Source organism: Xiphophorus maculatus, chromosome 19 (assembly GCF_002775205.1).
Source record: "Xiphophorus maculatus strain JP 163 A chromosome 19, X_maculatus-5.0-male, whole genome shotgun sequence".
Lineage (NCBI taxonomy): Eukaryota > Metazoa > Chordata > Actinopteri > Cyprinodontiformes > Poeciliidae > Xiphophorus > Xiphophorus maculatus.
Window position 1 is genome coordinate 8,624,313 of NC_036461.1, and position 20,692 is coordinate 8,645,004.

At 36.7% G+C, this 20,692-nt stretch overlaps 2 protein-coding genes across 3 annotated transcripts; both read right to left on the reverse strand.

Annotated features, from left to right (window-relative positions):
* Positions 1-401: 401 nt before the first annotated feature.
* On the reverse strand, positions 402-7,452 carry ngb (neuroglobin). The gene is made up of 5 exons (XM_005797710.2): positions 7,120-7,452; positions 6,825-6,927; positions 6,356-6,464; positions 6,152-6,271; positions 402-3,762 (listed from the first exon to the last, which is right to left on the reverse strand). The coding sequence occupies exons 2-5, from the start codon at positions 6,923-6,925 to the stop codon at positions 3,610-3,612; spliced, it is 483 nt and encodes a 160-aa protein (XP_005797767.1). The 5' UTR covers positions 6,926-6,927; positions 7,120-7,452; the 3' UTR covers positions 402-3,609.
* A 3,036-nt stretch (positions 7,453-10,488) lies between these two features.
* On the reverse strand, positions 10,489-20,594 carry fam161b (family with sequence similarity 161 member B). 2 transcript variants are annotated; one of them, XM_023353355.1, is made up of 9 exons: positions 20,441-20,594; positions 19,034-19,240; positions 18,470-18,948; positions 14,731-15,044; positions 13,368-13,486; positions 12,685-12,852; positions 12,500-12,599; positions 12,273-12,415; positions 10,489-12,031 (listed from the first exon to the last, which is right to left on the reverse strand). In XM_023353355.1, exons 2-9 carry the CDS (start codon positions 19,228-19,230, stop codon positions 11,950-11,952), a joined length of 1,602 nt encoding a protein of 533 aa, XP_023209123.1. In that variant the 5' UTR covers positions 19,231-19,240; positions 20,441-20,594; the 3' UTR covers positions 10,489-11,949. The 2 variants fall into 2 exon arrangements, with proteins under 2 accessions (XP_023209123.1, XP_023209124.1); XM_023353356.1 differs by lacking the exon at positions 20,441-20,594 and adding an exon at positions 20,088-20,226.
* Between the last annotated feature and the right edge of the window lie 98 nt (positions 20,595-20,692).

Consider the following 20,692-nt stretch of genomic DNA (forward strand, 5'->3'; position numbering starts at 1 on the left):
GATTAAGGCCATGTCAAATGCCCCTTCGACAGCAGAACAGACAGCCAAGTCATGGATGTGACTTTTACAGAGATCCAACCAAACTGTGCATGACAGAAATGATCCATGTGTATTAAGATAACTTGCCATCCTATCTCTGCTTTACTATTGCATGACTTACTTACAGAGAGACTGATATTCTGACATTCTGAAAATGTTCTCGATGTGACATTGTGCAGCTGCATGAATAAGTGGGCTGACATGCCTGAAGTCGTTCTAATCTCTGCAAGCAAAGATTAAGAACTAATTGGCACCTGGATCTTATGTAACTATCTGATGTGCTGTCGGTGGGAAGAGAATAAAGCATTGTATAATTGATTCAGGTTTAGATCAAAAAGAAAAGACATCATTAAGCTGTGAAATACCCACAGATCACTTTATTTAGTTGTAAGTAAACACATAACATGTCCTCCTGAAAAGTTCAGGATAGAATTTACTTTACAAAGAGTGTGTACCTTTATTAACTCTGATAATAGTAACAATGTGTGTTTTTGGTCAAAAGATAACTAGGTGAAGTCATCACAGTTCAATAGCAGCTGATTATGATGAGGTAGACAGTGACACACCCAATATATACACATAACTAAACTTAATAAAACAGTTGACATGTCTGTAAGGTTGGCTAAAAATGCTTAAGGTAAGAAAAAAAAGACGGCCTACTAAGAAAAGATTTACTATAAATGCAACACCTTCAGAGCCAGCTTATACACGTTACAACTGTGCTGGAGAAAATACAGACTGAACTGACTATGTATGGTTTAGACTGTTCAACTGGAAACCCTCCGTTTGCGATAATAATTGCACATTTTTGTTTTGTTTTTGTTACTTTGAGTTAGAGAAACCACAATAAAAATTGTAAATTTGCCACCAATTAGTGTAGGGATCATTAACCACAAACCGAAAGATAAAATATCAAAAGAATAAACAGTGCATGACCTTCCTTCTGAGGGAATAAAAATAATGCTCTTTCAAAACCATAATAATTCAGATAATATAAAAATAAACTTTATAAATATAAAGCAATAATAACCACATGTCAGCAGCTTGGATTTACAGTTGAATGGTGGTATTTTTCATACTTGGCCCACTTGTTAGGATGCTTGGCATTCTTATTGTAACGGTAAATAACAGCTGTGGGTGATACATACAGTGTTAGAGTTGATAATGCAGTGATATGCACATGTTGGATAACTGAGAGCAGACAGTTTATTTGTATTACTGTGGTCTGTGATAATATCATAATTTCCATCCTAACTGATGAAAATCCTCATGGGCTGGTTGCCAATTTCAAGGTATGCTCAGGTTTTAAAAAGTTAAAGTTTAAAAATATTCTGTCATGCTGTTTCTTTAATTAGAGCCAGAGTGACTTGTGTTTTTTCTGGTTGTATGGCACACTGAGTACTGCAGCCTGTTGCTGTCCACTGCTGGTCAGCAGGCTGATAAAGGGCTTCTGTTGCTCAGGACACAGACTAATTTGAATGTTTCCAAGTCTTTCTAGTTACAGGTACCAAAGTTTGAGAACATTATGGTGCTAAAACACTAAACTTTGCTGTTGTACTGTTCTTCAGGTTTAAAATACTTCAAGTATTGAATAATGTGGTATTATCCCTCTTCCACTTCTTTTTCTGCACTGTTGGCTGAAATGTGATCACTGCAACTTTCTTTATTGGCTTACAAAAACTCTAAATTGTCTGATTGGAAAAAGTTAGGTTGTGTCGTGAAAACTGAAGGAACGGCATCTATTATTGTTGTAACACTGTTATTTAAGGGAGTTGTGTTAAACAGCTGGCTGATAATAACCCAGATGTTATTGGCTGGTTATATATGTGTTATTCTACAAAGAGCAGAATGACAATGTGCAGTAAGCACACAGTATTATTCAAACCACTGGCAGATTTAAACTTTGAAAAACTTTCTTCTAAATGGAGTTTCGATGTGTTTCGGATAGAAAATCTGTGAAGGAACTAAAAATTCCAGAAAGATTGAAGACAATAAGTTAGTCTAGCTATTTTCTTTATTAAAATGTGAATATATATTTTTTAAATAATACATTTTTTATTATGTCTTATCTTTTTTTGAAAATGCCTCTTGTCTTTTCCAATCAGAAACAAACTACATCTAAATCTGAAATTTGAGGAGATCATGCTATCTGATTTTATTTAAAATTATATGATTTTAAGGTGCAGTCGTGCTATTATTACTTTATCAAACTATGAGAATTTCATATGGGTCCAAACCCACTTTTGGGAGCTAAAGAGCACGACCCCTCACTCCTATAAAGGTAATGGTGTTTAAGAATTTAGCAGATGTTGACTTTATATTTCTACTTGGATCTGGAGATACAAAAAAACCAATAAAGTAATGTCTTAGCTTTAATGATCAGTATGTTAGACTATTTTATCAACAAAAAATGTGTAAATATGTCGCATTTTGATCATGTAACACATCTTTGTGAGTTGTTCTCTTTTAATAAATGTATGAAGATCTCATACAAACCCATGCCTAGTTAAGTCTCACTTCCATAGAGAAAACTTACATTGGAGTAATATGATAATTCTTCATTTGGTGTGACAACAATGCAATTAATAAGCACTAGTAAGAAAAGCAACTGTAATAAATACCTTTATACTTAATAAAAACAGCAAAGAAACAAAGATGTTGAAATTGCTCCAACATGTCCTTTACTAAACACTAAAGTTCACATAACAGTCTAAAATGTAGGGTTTAACAGTCATCAGACGTCTACTGAAACACTCAAAACCTCGATCTGAGGAGAGCATCAAAAACTACGTTGAGTAAGGTGTGAACCAACACCCTAACAGTCATTGATCACTGAAGAAAGCTTTGAGTAAAGTTAACAGTTCTTGTCCGTAGCCACTGATAAACATTTAGTAAACTTGATTCGCTTTAGTTGCTATAAACTCAGATAAAACATCATATAACAAAATGGCCATGTGTAATAAAAACTAAAAAAAATCCAGGAGACACACATATACACAGAGTTATGACTAAAGTGATCTGATTTTCTCCTGTAAAATCACATTTTAAGTATCACTGTGTTCCAGATGGATACAGAGCTGCCTTCGCTGGCCACAGTAACAGTCACAGTTTGAATAGTGTGCGATGTCTAGATATAATATTATATTTATATTTATATATATATATATTTCACATGTGTGCAACTCTCTTAAGATACAACATAAAGACCACTATAGTCACTGTTATTTAGTAAATATATCAAAGCCAGTATATACAAAGAAACTTACAGTGATCTTCAATGCTCTCAGCTTTCAGGTCCAGACTTAAAGGACCCACGCCGTCTGATTCTCACAGCTGTACATCAGCGTCGACTGGAAGCTAAACATCCACAGCAAAGAAAATAAACTCTGCAATCGGTCGGTCTAATTTTAAAGTGTAACTACACCATACATTTGCCATGTTATACAAACCAGCTCACAGAGCACATGTACAGCAGCCAAAGACACGATGCTGCACAGTTACACAACCTTGTTCCATGGCAACCGTGTTGATGGTTTGACAGCAACTGCTCAGCAGCTCCCGCTGTGCGCCTCAGTCGGCCTTGTCCTCGCCGTTCTTGGACCATCCTCGGCTCATTACCGCTACCACGATGGTGTACATGTTGAGCCAGGCTTGGCGCAGCGGCGCCGTGTACGCCTGGCCAAGACTGCACTGCAGCATGTAGAGAAGTGACTCTCCTACCACCTGCAGAAGTAAGGAAAAACTACTTAAATGTTACCCCTTCAACAAATATAAGAAACAGTTGTTGATGATTATGTTTATTAAAGGGAAATTTTAACTATACCAACTTGGGAAACCATTTTACCTAATGAATTACCCACATCTCTTCTTAAATTCATTTTTACCAACTACAACCATGGTTGATTAATGCCATCCTTGCAGAATTATGAAATCCTTTAAATAGAGTCTGTCTGACAACATGAAGTAGGCTGACAATTCTCAAAAGACAATACATCATGCTACAATTAAAAGTAACCGTTTTTAAATATCAGTCAGTTTAGAAAGAGTTGCAGAGACATCTCTAAGGCAGGCAGACAAACCACTGAAGCGTGTAACTTACTGGCAACACGCTAAAAAAATACATTGTTACTTAAAAGTTTTTATTCTAGGATTTCGGCGGTATTTTGCAAAACTGCAATGGAAACAATTTTTTCTTATCATGAGTCACGTGATCAACAACCAGATGTTACTGGTGCCATAAAAGATGACAGAGACGGCAGGAAGTGGTAGGAGGAGGATGGCGCAGCACATTTTTTAATAACATTGAATGAACAAAGTTATTAATATGTGATTTTAGCTGCATTTGTTGTTTAGTGGAAACACCGCAATTGCGAAATTGTTTTTGCAACATTAGCAGAATATCAACAAAATTTGCGCATTTTTCTAATGGAAACGTTGCTACTGAGAAACTTCATGGACAAATGGAGTGGTGAATCTTCCCAAGAGAGGACAGCCTACCAAAATTACTACCAAAAGAATACCATCGACCCATCCAGGAGGTCACAAGATACTTAAAACTATATTTAAAGCCCTACTGAGCACAAAAAACGCAAAGGTTCTTCTCACATTGGCCCACCAAAACAAACCTATCTTGCTGATTCTCAAGACTTTCAATAAAATATTCTGTGAACCGACAAGATTAAACAGAAATAAAATAAATCCCATCACAACAAAATTAACAGCAATTCAGAGAAAGAACATCTTACAGGAGTCATTGATGGTACTGATGGATCATACATTTTGCTTTCAACTGGGAAATCCTAAAGGAGAATATAAAACCCTCAGTTTGTAAACTGAAACCCAAGAGCATGAGGGTTAAGAATCAGGACAAAGATCCAAAGCAGACTTATAAGACTGCCTCTGAATGGCTCCAAATAAAAAATGCTTTAAAGTGGCATAGTCAAAATACAGCATTAAATCTAACTGAGATGCAGTGGTTTCATATTGGACATATTCATTTTTAAAACTCCAATCTACCTGAATTAGATCAATTCTGCAAAGAAGAGTAGGCCTACATTTCTTCACTGTGATGTACAAAACTTGCTGACAAGCACTTATATCTGTTCAGGGAAGTTCATTTTTCACATTGAAATGGGTTGTAAAATATGGTAGAAGTGAGTGTTTTCAACATCGAGCTCATTATGCAACATTAGGCAACCTTAGAAATAGAAAATTAAGACTTATCCTAGTCTACACCAATTATAATTTTAGGTATGCATATGGACATGTTAGCAACCAGCTTCTCCATACGGTATGCCTAAAAAATATCAAGGCAGGATCAAAAAAAAAAAAGATAAATATGTATTTGGCAATTTGATGTACTCATCAGAAACCAATAAGTAAAACCAAACTAATGTTTATCTGACATCTTAAGGAGGAAAATCCAGACATCCCTCTACCTGAGGCCCTTCCAGGCCTAAAGATAAATACAGTGTCTACCCTAGGGTATCAGAAAATCAAAAACAATGGGTGAGAAGAAATAAAAATTGTATTTGGTCTACTTTTCAAGAAGAAAATAATTGGAAAAATATGAGAGAATTGAAAAGCTGATTTTTAAAATTTTCTTAGGCACACAATTTTGTGATTGTAGGAGACGCTGGTTCTTTTGTCCAACTCAAAGTCAAAGTCATATTTGTTTCACTGTAAAATGAATAGAAGAACAAGATATCAAATTATATTAACATACTAATAATTTTGAGTTTGAAAAAGGTCAAGGATAAAATAAGTTAACTTTTTGTTACATGTAAATTTGATGTGGAAACAAACTCACTAACCCACTTTGTATCTATATATGTGTCGTTATGTTGCATTGCTTGTGCCAGTTGAGAAGTGAAGTAGGTCAGAGCTGAAACCAAATTTAAATTTCTTCTCATCTAAAAAAAAGAAAGGGGGGCTTGCATTTCACATTAATAATTTGTATTTTAAAACAAGACATCTAAAACTACTAGTTTTTTTTGTTTGTTTTTTCAAAAATAGTTTCTGTGAAAAAAAACACACTTTCAAAATCATGCAGGGATCTTATTGAAGCAGGGTACAGCTTTTTCTGATTTGCACATGTATGTGTTAATCTTACAGTAAATGACTGTGTGCTGACTCCCACTGCCTGATGCTTCCTCCCAAGATTAAGCAGAAAGTCCTCCAAAGAGTGGAGATCATCCAGGTGGCTCACTGCTGCATCAATCACCAGCATCACCTGAGGTGAAAGGGGGGAAGCATGCAAGGCAGCAATTAAAACTGTACTTTGAAATGTCTCTGGATTATGTGGGTGTGGGCTCACCTTGGTGACATGGTCCAGGAACTCGGGGCTGGAGAGACAGTCTTGTTTGGAATCACAGTTTGTGCTGTAGTGGAAAAGGTTGAGCAGCGCAGGGTCCAGCTCAAACAATCTGCCACAGACAAATACCACACAGTTCTATAAGTGCACTCACCCACATGGCATTGATTCAGAAATATATGCAGACAAAAAAAAAATCAGTTCCCCCTGTTAGCGTCTGATTTGCAGCTGTCTAAATTGTGGATTAGTCTGTCGCCAAGCAACAAGTCAAGCCTCTGGTCCCTGTCTGTATGGGAAAGAGAGCAGCAAATCTTCTCTTACTCTTTCTGTATACCTGTATTACATATTCTATTAAGAAACCGAACATTTAAAGGATTAACCTGCATAAGAATCCCTCAGAAAACAACCAGATTATTCTCCTCCGACTGTAATTACAGCAACCTGCTCAGACGCTGATTTTGCAGAACATTACCTTGAGAACATGATGACACCATGAGGAACTTTGTTCTTGCCCAGGCTCTCCCAGCTGCCTCGTATCAGCTCCTTATCTTTCACTGACAGCTCTCCCATCATCCCTGCAAGCACAAGACACTGTCTTCTGGTGGGCGAACACATAACTCTTCCAAAAATAATTTAGAAAAAGACATCATATTTTTGAGAATCAACAACAACAAAACTTCTGCTATCCCACCTGGAAACATGAGCAGCAACCTGCTAATCATGTTGGACTTAAGGAAACCTCTGCAGGAGAAATGACCATACTGTACCTTTTTGAGGTCAGTCGTCTCTCTGAAGTTCTGCTGCAGCCGGGCTCTGGGGAATGACTGTTTCTGTGACTGTGAGTGAGTGATTATGGTGCAGGCTGCAGGCTGACACTCAAGTCCACTTGCTCTCTCTTTCCCCGACCCACGGTGCAGTCAGGAAGGCAAGTTCTGCCACACTCTTATCTGTCACACCGCCTGCTATCTCTCTCCCCTCGTCGTTTGCCTCCTGATATGCTCTCTCTCCAGCACTGGGGATGCTATTCATGCCACTGAAGGAGAAAAAGAGGGATCGCTCTCTTCAGCTCCAGAGAGGCTGCAGCAAACCACAGCTCCTCCTGCAGGTGAACCAAGGTCTAAAGTACACAGAGAGCCTATATGCACAACTGCCCCACTGGATTTTTACATTATAATCAAGAGAATACATTAAACAAGACATTATGAAGAAAAGCAAAACAACCAGAAGAACACAGTGGGAGCCTCTTTTAACTTGACAATTGCTGGTTTATAGACGGGAAAATCTATTTGAGGCCTTCATCTTCCATTCTGAGATGTATCCTCAGCTGCCTACCTTTGCCACCCGTGCTTTCACAAAATTAAATGTGTGGGAATTTAAATGGCTACAATAATAAACATCCTGAACGCACCACCTTGGTGAAATTATATTGTTCATCTACTACACAGAACCACTCCTCAAACAGCCGTGATCATAACATTCTGTGGCCACGCGTGCAGCCTCTCATTAATCTAAATGAGATGTGTTTGTTTCCTCTCACAGTCTCAAACACAAGTTTAAAGGCTGCAGTTTGCTCAAATAAATGTCCCTCCCTCTACTCCAGCACTTTTGACCGATGCAGATCCCTTCCTAGGTATTATCTAACAGGTTGGGGAGAGAGAGGATTTTTCTTTTTTGCTGTGCAGCAGGAAATTGGAGGTGCACAGCTTTCCCCGGAGGGACCACAAGGCAGAGTGAGGAAGGATGCGGGGTTCCCATGACAACCTGACAGGATGGAGTCCTTGAAGCTTCATCATGTAATACTTGAGATTTCAAAGAAGGGACACTGTGATCATTTAACATCACTATATATTTGTGTGTTGTGGATCATTGAACCTTGATGGAGCTGTCAATGAAAGCAAAAGAAAATCTAGGACGGATTTAAGTTAACTAAACTGAGTTTTCCAATATATTTAGTCTGTGTAAACATTTTTGGGCTGCATAAAAGCGATTATGTGACAGAGAAAGGGAGCAATATATTTGTCACTTTGTTCACATTCAGAAGTTTACATACAGTTCCTTAGTATTTGTTAGAATTACTTTGGTAAATGGTTTGAATAGGGTATATCCTTCCTCAACCTTTTCACCATAGTTTGCAGGAGGTTTCGCACATTTCTCCTGACAAAGTTGGTATAACTGAGTCAGGTTTGTAGGCTGTTTCACTCACCCGCATCTTTTCATCTCTGCCCACAATTTTGTTTATCGGGGTTTTGCGATTGTTAATTCAAAAGCATTACAGTTGTTGTCCTTCAGGCACTGTAACTTATTTTTACTCGAGCTTTAACTTCATACCAAATGTTTTAAGATATTTGTTCAATAATCTTACAAAATGATGTTGCCACACCTTAATTTACAGATGGTAAAGCGTTCTCAAGTTTGCTAGTTTTCCTCCTATTCCTTCAAATGTAGCGTTGATTATTGTAGGCAAACATTTCAGTTTCAGTCTCATAAGAGCACAGGACATGTCACATAAAATTATGGTTTGTGTCCCTTTGCGCAGTAATGTGGCTTTTTTTAATGCTACTTGTGTAGCAATGGCTTCTTCCCTGTTAAGTGGCATGTCTCTCCACTTCTACCAGCTTCAGAGAGAATCTTGTTTTTGTTTTGGGTTTATACCCACATTTCACACCAAGACATGGTCGTCTGGGAAACAGAACCTGTCCCTACTGAATAGAATGGCAGCTGGACGTTCCCATGGTGTTCCTACTTGCATATAATTGTTTGCACATACTTTATGAATGTGGCCCATTCATAAAGTATGAATGGGCCTCAACTAACAGCGTTAGTTGAGACACTAACGCTGTAGTGTCTCAATTATTTTTGATATTTCCATGATTTCACATGAGGAAGCATGTGTCTGAGATGTTTCTTTAAAATACATCCAAACATGTGCCTTTGTTTAACTTCAACATGGTGAATTATTCTACTAAATGCTTACAAAAACATAAAATCACCATCTGGGCTTTCCTAAACTTGTCTAAGGTCATCTTAATGTTTTAAACTTCTGACATTGACAAACATAACACAAATTATTCTGCTATGTAGCAAATTTGAAATAACTGTGGTAGTCCTAGCTGACCTTAGCGCTAGACATTGAGAAACAAATTAATACTTCTTCTTATGCAGTGTGAATATGATCTTTTTTAATTTTAACTGTATGTGTATTATGGTTTTATATTATAAACCAAACAAAAATTGGTGTGTGGTAAAAGAAAAAAGTTAAAATTTAGAGTTTACAGCTGTAAAATGGGAGGGAAACACTTTTTAAAATAAGTTATCAAATTTATTTTTGCACCTTTATTTTACCCTTATCTGTATATTGCGAGGAGTGCAATGATCAGTGTTACATAATAGGAATAAAAGTGTTTGTTTGGTAAATTGTTCATAAAACCCACTACTTTTGCAGAGCTAAGATTAGGCTAAACCCAGTTTTACATTTTGATATGCAGCAACATGAGTACTGCATGAAAAATGTAGAAATAAGCAAAACATGTTTATCCTTTGCAGATATGTGACCTAAAATTCACATATGTACAGTTTTTCACAGAGATTCTCTACCCATGTCTATGTTCATACAACACCATCTCAGAGCCTGAACATCTTAAAGGCATGGGACACCAGCCCGCAAGTGTCTATTATGGCTTGTCCTGATCTCTCCGACGACCCTTTGACTGCGCTTTCAAACTTATCCAGACATCCCCGTGTGGTTTGTAAGTAAAAATGATCTCTGAGATTCCTGGCAGCCAGCTGTCTAAGCACAAGAGTACAGCAGAGGCCAGAGCACCAGAGTATTTGATGTGGATTTGTAGGCTTGGAGCAGACGGCAGCACTGGTCTCTGAGAAGGCACATGCACTGAGAGGACTGTTTATTTAGCTGGCAGTGTGGTTCTCGAAATAACCGAGAACTTTAAACCATCCATTGAAGAAAAGCCAATCTCAAGCAATTGTTGTTTTTATGGGACTTAAACAATAAAAAGCAAATTAAATCAAAGTCTCACAGTATAATTCTTTTTCAAATTTCGTGTTTGAAAGGCTGTTAATTTTTTTGAAATAAATTAAATTATCGTTTTGTTGTGAATATTTATTCTTGCAACATCATCTCCATCATCCTCTAAATTAAAGGCTTCAAACTTTTTGACAAAGCATTTCAAAGCCAAAAGCCTTTTACATACCACATGTTTAGAGTGTGCGGTGTGCGTTTTTCTGTGTACAATAATGCTAAAAACAAAATGTGTTGCACACTCAGCTCAGGATCAAAATTATACATAGATTCAAATACAAGCATGCAAGTTGTGGAGAAAACACACTTTCTATTGGCACAGTCCACAGGAGGTACATTTTTGTTATGGTTGTCCCGGTGGAACACCAAACCAAGTTTCAACCATCTCACCCCAAACTATTATATAAAAAAATATGATATGACAAATAGGACAAATCTTTGTTGTCTTATTTGTTAATTTCCTATAAATCTCAGTATTTTTTTGTTTCTTATACAGGTATTGTGCAATGTGAGCTGATTTATTCAGTTTAGAGAATGTGCATCAAAGTGTAGCTGCATTTCATAACTTAAATATTATGACAATTATTACTTCAATACCCACAAGTAGTTTTGGTTGAATAATTAACTGTTTTTCCATTAATCTTTGCATTTTACAATGTACAAAAACCAATTGTCAAAGTTAACCATTCGGCCTTGGCCTAAGTCTTGGTCTTGCTCTCTAAAGGGGTGGTCTTGGCTCCATCCCTTTTTAGAGATATCCTGGGTTGGACAGGATGCTGTTAGGTACATCCTTATTGTGACATGACTACATTTTAAGTGTTATTTTCAAACCAAATTGGAGTCACTTTGGTGTATTTGGTGGCTTTTGATTATAAATAGGTCTGCTTTTCTGTGGTTTTGTGCTAATTCTTACTGCTGCTGTTAGATGGCTTTGATCAGTACTGAACTGGGCTGTAGATGTTTTTGCTTGCAGTTCAGTTTTGGAAGAGACTCTCCCACAGGCACTATTTATGATTTGCAGCCAGATGCTAAATTACCCTAGATAGTAAATCTGTCCCTGAGCCTTTGGAAGATGCTCTTTTTCTACCCAATCCTGACAGCCTGATGTGTCACCAATAAATCTATTTACTGAAAATTCTCCCAGCGAGGTGTTTTGTGAAGTTCACCTCAGTTTTTATGATGTGTGAATGACAATAACTTTGATGTACATCACAGGGTGAATTAGTGAAAACGCAATCATTTAATTTAGGTTCAATGATCAAACTAAAACTCTAAAAAGAACCACAAAGACAATACATATACATTTTACATCTTCAAAAGTCAAGTTTGCGACATGTATTGCTCATGCACACACATACAAATGTATAAAATGTTATTTTCATTCAGTTCTAAAGATTTTGAGAGTGTAAAGTCTGCATGATTTGTATTTTCATAATTTATAGGTGTACATCCTAAACAATCAGGACCTTGGTGTTCGCTGTGACATGAATCATTTTTTAAAAACAGTGTTGTTTTCTAGTGGAGAGACCACAAAAACTCAGCTCTTCCTGAACCTTTTTGATCATGGCATTTCTTCCCCTTTGGACTTCACGCTCTTCTCTTCCACATCTTCAATTTTCTTCCCGTCTTCTACATTTTCCTCCCTAAATCAGATATTTTGGGTTAGAAAATGCCTATATTATAATTACGTCGAACTTTTACTTGGCTCTGATGTTTTTTTTTTTATTCTCTGGCGACTGCAGGGAGAGCTCAGAAAATTATGTAATGTAATATAACCAAACCACAGGAAGTCCTTGGCTCTCAGGCAGCAGTGCTATTCATATTTTTACCAGATACAGTTGTACTGCACAGTGGAGGAACAAACCTTGTAAAAAACTCTTTTACCTGCTTTGAATTTCCTTTTCAGAGCTCATATCGGTATCATCAAATCTGAATGATTCACCAGTTTCTTCAACAAACTGCTCTTTTATCCCAGCTTTCTCCAGCTTTTTCCTGAATGTCTGCTCTGCATGGGTCTTTGCATTATTCTGTCAACAAAAAACTCTTAGTTACACTAGAGAACAGCCACATTATTGCATTTTGTATTAAAGTGTTAGCTTTAAGTAATGTACCTGTTTCACCTGTTCAAACAAATAAGGTCTCTCATGAACTCGGGCCTTCATGTCTCTTAATTCTCTCATGTAATCTTTCATTCTTTGTAGATCAGCTTCCCTTTAAGTAAGAAAAGATTAGTTTTGACGACCAGCATGTGTGGTTGTTGCAGTGTGACATTCAGAAGTTGAAAGTTGAAACTCACCTATGGCGCTGTACATTTCCATTGCACACGTCTTTCAGGCTACTGTGGGGATCCAGCAACTTTGCATGAAGCACTACAGTCTTCTTCATAGTTTGGGATCTCATCTGGTAGCTTTTTAACCACTCTGCACTCTCTTGGTTTTTACTTTCTCTGATTTCCATTGATTTTCTGTATAGTTAATAATAAAGAGATATGATTTCACATATTTTTATGTGTTGAGCAACCAGATTATAGATCTAATGTGGAGACAAAACGTCTTACAAAGACTGGAAAAGTCTGAAATTTGGCTTTTATCATTTCTAGGTCAGGATAAATAACATTTAGTATGAAAACATGCTTAGTTATCCTAAATAAATAGTTTAGTTATCCTAACAAAAGTCCCGGCCCAGATTTTATTAGTTCTCCTCTTATTCCATTTTCTAAATAACACATTTTCAGTGCCAGTATTTTCAGTTTAACTTAAAAACTAAGGTTACATTCTTTCCAAAATAAAAGATGAGTTATTTCACTGATTTTTTTCTAAACAATTTTTTGTAACTATGAACAACTTGATGGGGGCTAGAGTACTTGAAAGATACATTTTTGTACTCAATGTCCAAAATGTTCTAAAAGGTTTGGACAAATATGATATTAGAAATGTGTAAGAACGCTGTCTGTAGTTAATGCTTAGCAGTGCAACTCACCTGATGGCGACACAGCGCTGCCTCACAGCATCTGTGATGTACGTAGGAAGAGTGTCTGTAGATATCAGTGTTAGGGCTCCAAGTGACTTACTCCTACTGAGGTAATTCATTTTAGAAATCTGTAGAATTAAAGAACCAGAAACAACAGGGTCTGTGATCAGCTGGCTGGAAACTAAAACTAAAAATTTTAATTGCTTCAGAAAACACAAGGTATATAACCAGTGCCATGTTTTTGCTTTTGTTGTTTATGTTCGTTATTATTAACAACCAATCACTTTTATAGCACTGTGCATGAGAAAGATGCAAAATTTAAAAGGATGTTTCCAAGAATCTTTTTCCACTAATCCGAAACATTATCCACGTTAAGTAAAACCTGTATTACTTTAAGGTAATGTCAGACAATTTTTTTAGACCTACTGAAATGTTTAGTAAGTTACCTATACTCTCTAACTGCAATTTCAGTGAACTCAAGAAGAAGATGCCTGATAGGCAGAAAAGTTCAGTGATCACAAAGTTTAATCACTGATGCAATATATAAAAAAATTCTCCACACCATACCAATTAGTCCAAATAATTTTTTGTGCAGATTTTTATCACTTTGTGCAATTTTGCCTATTTCTTGACAAGTACAGTTAAAAGTTAATATCCAAGACTTGACATATCCTTAATCTCAGTGTCACTACACATTATTTGGGAGTACTGTGAACACAAAAATATGTTTTTTAAATTTAGTTAGAGAATAACAGTGTCACATTCATAAGGGAGATTCTTGTTACGTAAAAGTGAAAGACAAAGGAGGAGAATAAAACTGAAATGATTTGCTTCCAGAAATAATAACAAAGACAAAATGCTGAATTTAAGGGGATAAATGATCCCACAGCTTAGGAAATCTGAGGTCAGAAGCATTACATCTAAGAAGCTCCAAACTAACTGAAAGTAAAAATGGTTCAGGCTTGATAACATGGTGGGTGGATATGTTTCAAACTATCCATCAAGCAGGGAAGGTGTGAGAGACTTAAAAAAAGTGGTGCAAAACTATAACATGAAACCATCTGGTGTGCTGAAGGTCTAAAAGTCCTCTGATAATAAGTTATTTTTATACATAAAACCTACAAGATGAAATTGATCATTTACAGTTACTTTAAAGGATTAAATGAAAAACTATAATTCCTATGTAATCAGATTTAAAAAATATATTTTTAAATAATTCACTCCACATAAAATAGTTTTCTCTAAAAAAAAAAATAAAATAAAATAAACTTTCCTGATTTATGAAATCAGGAATGATTTCCTCAGACATAGAATTGAGAAATTCTATGTCTCAATTTACATAGAATTTTTCAACTTCTTAAAATAAGTTCACCTGTGAGGTTTCTGGGGGTTTTTTATGTTTCCTTGCAGGTAGAGCTGATGTCCTCAAGAAGAAGGGCTGACACCTTGTCACATCTTGACTCTGCTTTTTCTCCAGTGCTTCCCTTTGCAAAGCCTTGTGCAGACTTTTAAAATCTGGGACCTCGGGTATGATTTTCGGCTTGAAGCTTGGATTCTCATCCAAAAATCCCAGCTTTTTTTTCTTGGTATGATTGACGCTGCGAAGTTTCAGGCAGCCAGCCTGAGCCGGATTTTCTTGTTTTGAAGCTATTCGTGTCTGGACGTTTCTGCAAACTTCCTGCTGATCTGTGCAAAGATACGAGCCCCATCACTTGCATGTCTCTGTCAAATGCTAATTAAAAGGTGCGGGACAAATTATTTAATTATTTTGGAATTTAAAAAGGGATCTTTGCAGAAAACTACTAAGTGATAGAAGGGAAACCTTAATTCATCCCAAACCAAACTTGTTATTACCAGTGAGGTGGCATTATGCTATGATAATCTTCAGGTAAAAATTTCCTGTTTCAAGGTATCTCCTTGATTATATTTTTTTAAATAAAATGTAAAACATAATAGATTTTATTAGAAGCAGATATGAAATAACTATTTCTATTGTTACTAAAATGGTACACCACGTTTATTTTTTAATGTTATGTTAGAAATGTTACGTTACATTTGTCAGAAACAAATGTTGTCGACTCAATATACACTGAAAAAGTATGGAAAATCTTGAGTAACTCCAGGTATTTTTGGCCTCTCATCAAAAGAAACTTTTACTGCAAGATTGGTATGATGGAAAAATGATCTGGTTTTAAATTGGTACTTTTTATTGACCTATAACACGATGCATCTCATCGCTGTGGTTCTGATCTGGATTATGCTTTACCGTGTTTGGTATTGGCAGAATGCCAAGGCTTTTGACTTATTACTCCTGGGATTTTATGTTGAAACTTAACAGGCCAGAGCTACACTTCCTCATTTCCATGGAATTTTTATCCATGAAAAAATGCCAAACGCGAAAGCGACGGAAATAGGACAAATCAGGCCAATCAGTGTGACGATACATCTTAAAAAACAAGGCCTAAATCGCATCCCACTTCCTCGTATTTTTCTGGTTAATATTCACCCACTAAGGGGCAAAGTTGATGAACTACAGGCCAACGTTATGAATCTCTCTGCTTACAAAAATGCATGTCTTATGACCTAAAGAGAAACTTGGCTCAAAGTCGGTGATTTTGATTTTGACCTTTCTAAAACTGGCTTTGGGAAACCTGTTCGTTCATACAGAGATGCAACAATTATGGGAAAAGTTCAGGGCGGAGAGGTCCATCTGTATATAAATCAAAGGTGGTAAAACAAGAGTAAAGATATTTCCTTAGATTTTTAACAATGGTGTATATTCATCCTAAGGTTAATGTCAAACATCCTGCTGAAGTAATACCCAAAGTTGCACACAAGCTAAACTCTTACCTCAGATGACCCAAACTTTATTATAGCACACTTTAATCACTGTAACGAGAAGAAGACTCTTAATGGTTTTTTAGCAATATATGATTTGCCCAACAAGAGGAAATAAGGCCCTAGATCTCTGTTATGGATCTATAAAAAATGCCTATAAAGTATCTGGAAAACCACCATTGGGAGCATCAAACCACAATACTATTCACTTAGTTCCGGTATGTAGACAGGTCTTAAAGACAGAGAAAAACACTTTCCAAAACAGTCAAGGTTTGGACTGAGGAAGCTGTGAGCTGCCTCCGGAGTCAGGACTGATGTCATTTCAAACTATATTGTATTTTGTGAAAATGCTGTGGTACCTACAAAGAAAGTGAAACTGTATGCAAACAGTAGACCATGGGTCACTATTACTAATATTAAACAGCTTTTAGTAAAGAAATATAAAATGTATCAAAATGGTACAGAAATAGAGAAACAAAACATAATGAAAGAAGTTGGATCAGAAATAATGAAAGCAAAATTTACATATAAAACTAAGGAAAAGGAGAAAGTCCAATTAGGCTTGATCGTTTTAGTTCCGACAAAAACTTGGCAGAGGCACTCGATCACTTTTATCTGAGATTTGCGAAACCAATCTCTCCTCTTTCTGTGCCTTCAACTGTCAGTGAGACAGTCAATGTATTCTTTGATTCAGCTGATATTAAAAATTCCCTCAGCAAAAGCAAACCTAATAAAAGTCCCGGCCCAGATTTTATTTCAGGGAGACTTTTAAATATGCACACAGCAACTTAGTGATGTGTTTTATTATATTTCTAAACCGTCTCTGGAACTGGGAAAAATTCCTTCTATATGGAAAAGATCTATCATTATTTCCATTGCTAAATATAAAAGCTCCTAAAGAGCTAAATGATTTTTGCCCCATAGTAATAACATCATTAGTAATGAAGGTATTCAAAAGAAAAGAACTACAGCTTCAAGCTAAGAAACACAGATTGGTTCCTCAAATCTCAGATCAGATGCAGTTTGAGTTTGCACAGAGAGGATGATACCGTCACTCTCCTGAATCTACTCTATAAACATCTGGAAGATTCAAAGACTCATGCAAGACTTTTGTTCAAGGACTTCTCATCTGCTTTCAATACAATAACACTCTAAATTCTGCAACATAAACTTTTAACTCAATTAAACATTGGTCCTGGTTTAGCAGGATGGTTTATGCTGAGGTATGCACAGACCTCAGCAGTTCAAAGTAAATGGTCATGTATCTCTGGCTCTTCTTTTTCTACTGGTTCTGCACAGGGGTGTGTTTTGTCCCTTCTCCTATTTGTTCTCTACACTGTAGAAGCATCTACCAAAACAGACACATTCTGAAATTTGCTGACGACGCAGTACGGTAATCGTTATTCTGTTGCAGAATATAGAAGGCCTGTTGTTGATGACTTTGGTTAGTGGTGCATTTAAATTAATTTAAAACTGAACATTACAAAAGCAAAAGATATGAACATTGTCCTCCGTAAAGCACCTTAGTCCCCATTCCCTGGGGCCTTTAATATGAAAACTGATCAAATCTGTAAAAAGGGGCAGGAGAGACTGTACTTTTTAAGGAAGCTAAATATTTTTAGAAGGATTATAAGCCTCTTTTATAAGTCTTTTTTGAATCCGTCTTTGGAAACTTAAATGTCCAGAATAAAAACTGTCTACACAAAATTGTTACTGTGGCAAACAAGATAATTGGGGTAGCCCAACCTCTCCTTAATGACATGATTTGTCATGCTGCTCACAAGGCAAGGTTCATCCTTGCCTGTCCAGACAGCTTCTTGCCACTGGACAAAGGTTCAGGCTTCCTAGGATTAAAAGCAACAAATGGAAGAAGTCCTTTGTACCCACAGCAATCAGGTCCCTAAATTTGTGAGTTACAATTCCGTTTTATATATTTATGAATTGGTGTTTGTATCCTTTGCCTGTTTTTAACATTGTCTATATATGTTATGTTGTTTTGTATGTTATGTTGTTTTGTATGTTTGAAATATCTGGCTGCAAAACAAATTTCCCCCTTGGGGAAATAACAATAAAGGAACTGAAAAACCATTCTACAGGTCACCAACCCAGGCCTGCTAATGGGGAATTTATCGTTAATCTCTTAGAGTTTAGAAGGCAACAAAGCACAAGTAAACCAAAAACATTTGGTCCAAATGACCTACTTGCACTATTTCTTCCATTGATTATCAGTATGTACCTGAAAACAAAAGAACCCAGTGAAAAAGAAGACTCACCTTTCTGCTGTCTTGAACTCTTCATGTTTCTGTGGAATGCTTTCTGAACACGAACACTGTTTTGTGGATCCTCAGAGACTCGGTTTATCACTGCCGTGACCTTCTCTCTTCTGTTTTTGTCTCTTTCCTCAAAGCTGAAAGGTTTCTGAATGGAGAGCAGGAACTCCTTTCTCTGCTCATGGCCCTGTTTCCTCTCCTTCTCTCTAAGCTCTATCATCTCCTGGTAGATGGGTTGAATAAGATTGCCCGGCACAGGAACAGCGCCAAACTTCTTCTTACACTCAGCCTCATCCTCCTCTTCTTTCTTTTGCAGTGTTGTTTTAGATGAAGGACATCTTTCACACTGCTGTGCACTAACAGAACAGTGCTTTGAGTTTGTTGAAGGTACCAGGGATAGAGAAAACATATTAGGTTTTTGTTTGTGATACTGGAAAGCCTTTTTGTTTGAATTAAGAGGGGTGGATCTCCTTTCTACAAATCTGAAAAACAGTAAGCGCATTTTAATGAGATAGAATATTATTTAATTAAACAAAATAGACAATTGTGTGCTTCACATGCTCTAACCTTTCATCATCAAACTTCTGATTTTTGTCTGATGACAAGAGAGTGTTCTGATGAATCCTTTTATCGAGCTCTTCTGTCTGTCTGCTCTTTGTTTCCTGCAGCTGCAGCTGAAGGCCCGTTCTCAAAGCCTTGAGGTGAGCCTTGAGCATCAGCTCTGATCGGAGTCTTTCCACAAGCAAAGTGTCACATTCTGACATTTTTATTTTTCTGTTTTAATGCACAAAAACAAACACAAAAAAACAGACAGAAAAAATATAGTGAGACAAAGCCAAAATAAAAGTTAAGTTGGATAACTGACTGAAAAAATAGAAAATTACAAAAATAAACAGGGTTGAAAAAAAACAGAGGTCAGAAATAATTAGCTCATAGCTTTAAGAGTCAGATCTAACCGTTACTCAAGACAACCTTCACATTTTGTTAGTACTAAATTGTTGAAGAAAGAGTCATTGTGATTTACATTTTGTCACATTCAAACCCCAATGAGTTTTGCTGGGATTGTAGACTAACACAAACTACCAAAACGTTTTGAATGGGAAGGAAAAGATACATGTTGTTCAGCAATATAAAGCATTTGTGCATATATAAATAAGTAAGGGAGTCTGTGCCTGGGTTAAAAGAGTAGGTGACTTGCAATAAGAAAGTTATGAGTTTGACTTCAGCCTCTTCCTGCTGGCATGTGTCAAGCCCTTGAAGTTGCAAACCTATCTTTGTATCAGTGTAGTAATTTGTGTGCAGCTCAAGGTTAAAAACCCTTTAAGTTTTAAGTATCATTTGTATTTACCCTCTTAAATAAAGTCCATGCAACTGCCTTCATGAGAGGAAAAAATTGTAAACAATCAACTACTGCCTAATTCACCTTTCGAATTAATAAACAATCAATAAAATATTTTTGAACCACTGGTTAATCCAAAGAATAGTAATCAAAATAGGGAGCATACTCTTTTCTTAAGTTTTTGGAAAATTAAAATAAGGTGCACCGATCAGATTGGACCAAAGTTAAGCTTTGTGGCCTAAATAAGCGCGATAGGTGGGGGAAATCTAAATTCTGTCCTACCTTGTGTCGATTAAGTTTGTTTGCAATGCTCTGAGTCATTTTTTTCTCAGTTTGATTGCTCGAAATTGTTTAATTGTCTAGGTTGTGTCGTCGTTGGAGACATGTGACTAACAAAACAAGAAGATAAGCAGGCAACGTGTAAAATATTACAATACACAGGACTCTGAAAAAGTCCAGCGCGCGGCGCCATTTCTGTGTATGCTGCCATGGCAACAACACATCGGCGTTCTCAGCAAAATAAAATAAACTCGGATCAGAGAAGCTAGGTTTTTCTGTATTTATGCATACATGTGTGGGCACTTTTTCATATATGTTTTAACGCTCATGAGCGGCTAACAAGCAAAGCTACTAACCTGGAAACAGATGACTTTCAGGAAGTGTTTTCCTCTTTCGAAGCGTATTCCAAACTTTTCGTAAAGCATATCAGTTGAGTCAAAATAAAATTATTTTTAACAGGCTTGAAGCGAGGCAAACGCGTGTTTTGGCAGCATTAGCGCTGCCTGTGGACAGAAGCGTAACGTCACTTATTGGAGACGTAAATTACGTCGATTGTGATTGGACGGGAAGCCGGAAGCAGTTCTTTTTGGAGCGCTTGCTTGTCAACA